A 2436-nucleotide genomic window follows, 5' to 3' on the forward strand; every position below is an offset into this window, starting at 1 on the left:
CAAATCAAGAAGATAGAAAAAGAATGATTGCAGCGTGACAACATGAACAATACAACCAATTGTAAGTGATGTTGAAAGGTCTATGCCATGTTCTGTAAAAAAAAATCACGAGGATTACTGATTCCCACGAATCTGTCTCAAAAAGCTACGAGGATTTTAGTGAAAGGAAAAACTCCAGATACTCCCTTGTAAGAGTTGGGGCCATCGCTCACCACACAGGTAACGCTTTTCCGGCTAAAATATAGGATTATTCACTTTTTTATACTCTAGCTTATTCACTATAATGAAAGACAAAATTAAAAATTACACTATAAAAATACTCAGAACTATTGGAATTACTCAAAAAAATATATCGTTTATTTTTAAATGTTTTTATAATAGTATTTTTAAAAGGTTAAAGTTGGAAATTCAAAAAACTTTGAAAAATTTGCTTATTTTGTATGGGAAAAGCGTTACAAGTTAAAAATTCTGAGTTTTTTCAATTAAAAGTTTATATAACTTTTTAATCAAAATGTTTAAAGATAAATTAGACATTTTTATATATATATAATGATTCAAATTATTCATCATCGAGTTTTTATAATTTAATATCAATAATTGAATTAATTATACAGTATTTTAGTTTATATGAGAAAACATGAATTTTGCAGGGATTATATCACAAAACGTCACGGTGTGCGGTGAGCGATGGCCATAACTCTTACATCGTCCGGGGTTGAAACAAATCCTGCAAGATGGGGTTAGTCATGTGACTTGATCTTGCTAAGACGGGGCCAATTGTATTGTGCTGTGTCTATGAGGTTCGCGCTTCACACTATCGTAGCGATTACACCGTCCAAAATTAGTATCCCTTACGATGATCTTGACAGGGTCCCGAATACCTTACACTCCAAAGTCCTTCCATGGATCGGAGATGTCGTAGAGTTTTCGTTCTCTTCAATTATTGTACTCATCGCACAAATATTCTCAAGATAGTATTGCAGTCGATGATACATTGAGAAACGCTCTTCTTTCAAAAGCATGACACAGAGTTGGACTTTTGAGGCTCCAGTCAACGTCACTGCAACTTCTCTGGTGAACCTTACGTAGGCACCTCACACGTTCAATGTCGCCAAAAATGGAGATTTTCTTTTGAATCTATGGCTTCTGCGCGCCGACTCAAAAGACAACACAGTAGTAAAAAAAATACGCACCTTTTCTTCTTGCTGGTAAGTTATACCGATTCACTTTGTGAATTAATTACTAAAATCATGAAAGGCAATCAAGATGTCTATAATTCTTTTGTTCTATGGACACCTACAGTCGATGATATCGATTTCAATGTTCCAGCCGCCGGAATACATCAGCTGGCATGGGAACATAGTTCAAATAATACAAGTCTCAATTCATCAAGCACAAAACTTGAGGCGTGGTCAAGGGGATTCCATATCATATCGCCGGTCTCCTCAAGCACCTCATCTCCCACCCCATCATCGACCTCATCAACTTCAACAGCTTTTACAACCTCAATAACCTCAATAACCTTAGCAACCTCAGCAATCTCAACAGTTGCAACCACCTCCACCACCCCGATAACCTCAACCATCTCCCAAGAACCCGCCAAACAAAGCGCCTTCCCAGCCGGACCTAGCAGCGTCCTTACCATCGGGCTAGTAGTCGGAATTGGAATCCTCCTCATAATATTATTCGCCGCTTCATTCTGGGGATTACGAAAATATCGTTGGGCAAAGAAAAACTCATCCCTCAAACTACTATCAACACCCCCCGACTCACCATCATCACCAAATTCAGAAATGTCTTACAACTCCCCATCCACCTGGATACTTAATTCAATACCCCATGAATACTACGCTACACCTACAAACTCAGCACATGGCCCGACACCACACGACTACTATTCTCCATCTACAAATCCACCACCTGGCTCAATGCCCACTCCAACACAACACGAATACTACGCCTCTCCTACAATTTCCTCACCCGACTCCTCACCGCGTGAATACTACGCTCCGCCCACAAACTTAGAACCAGTAGCTCGCGCTGAATTACATTCATACCCTGTTCCGTATCCGATTCCCGCGCCGGCGCGTGATAGGTCTATGGATAAGTTTCTACCAGGAGATGTAAAACCAGCTGAATTACCGGATAATGTTAAGCGAGTTGAGATGTAATGAAGTGTATGTGATGAAGCGGGTGGTGGATGAGAGATAGTGGGACGAGAGATATAATATGATGTATATATATAATTTGGATAATTGGGCGAAAATGAAGGAGTATCTTCCTCATGTGGATGGAGATATGGTGTGGGTATTTTTCTTCTTATGTATAAATTGGATTATGAGATGGTATTTATCAACTCTGACTAGGTTAATTGGGTTTGTTTATTTTGGTACAAGATACCATTCTGGGCGGTATTTTATGAGTGGATTGGATTAT

The 2436-nt window shown here is 39.1% G+C and overlaps 1 protein-coding gene across 1 annotated transcript; it reads left to right on the forward strand.

Annotated features, from left to right (window-relative positions):
• Positions 1 to 1250: 1250 nt before the first annotated feature.
• On the forward strand, positions 1251 to 2171 carry EAF02_001442 (uncharacterized protein; the record flags this gene model as incomplete). Its single annotated transcript, XM_038897490.1, has 1 exon — positions 1251 to 2171. One exon carries the CDS (start codon positions 1251 to 1253, stop codon positions 2169 to 2171), a length of 921 nt encoding a protein of 306 aa, XP_038762465.1.
• Positions 2172 to 2436: the final 265 nt, after the last annotated feature.

Source organism: Botrytis sinoallii (assembly GCF_014898435.1).
Source record: "Botrytis sinoallii strain Bc 23 chromosome Unknown BSIN_002, whole genome shotgun sequence".
In the NCBI taxonomy this organism is placed as follows: Eukaryota; Fungi; Ascomycota; class Leotiomycetes; order Helotiales; family Sclerotiniaceae; genus Botrytis; species Botrytis sinoallii.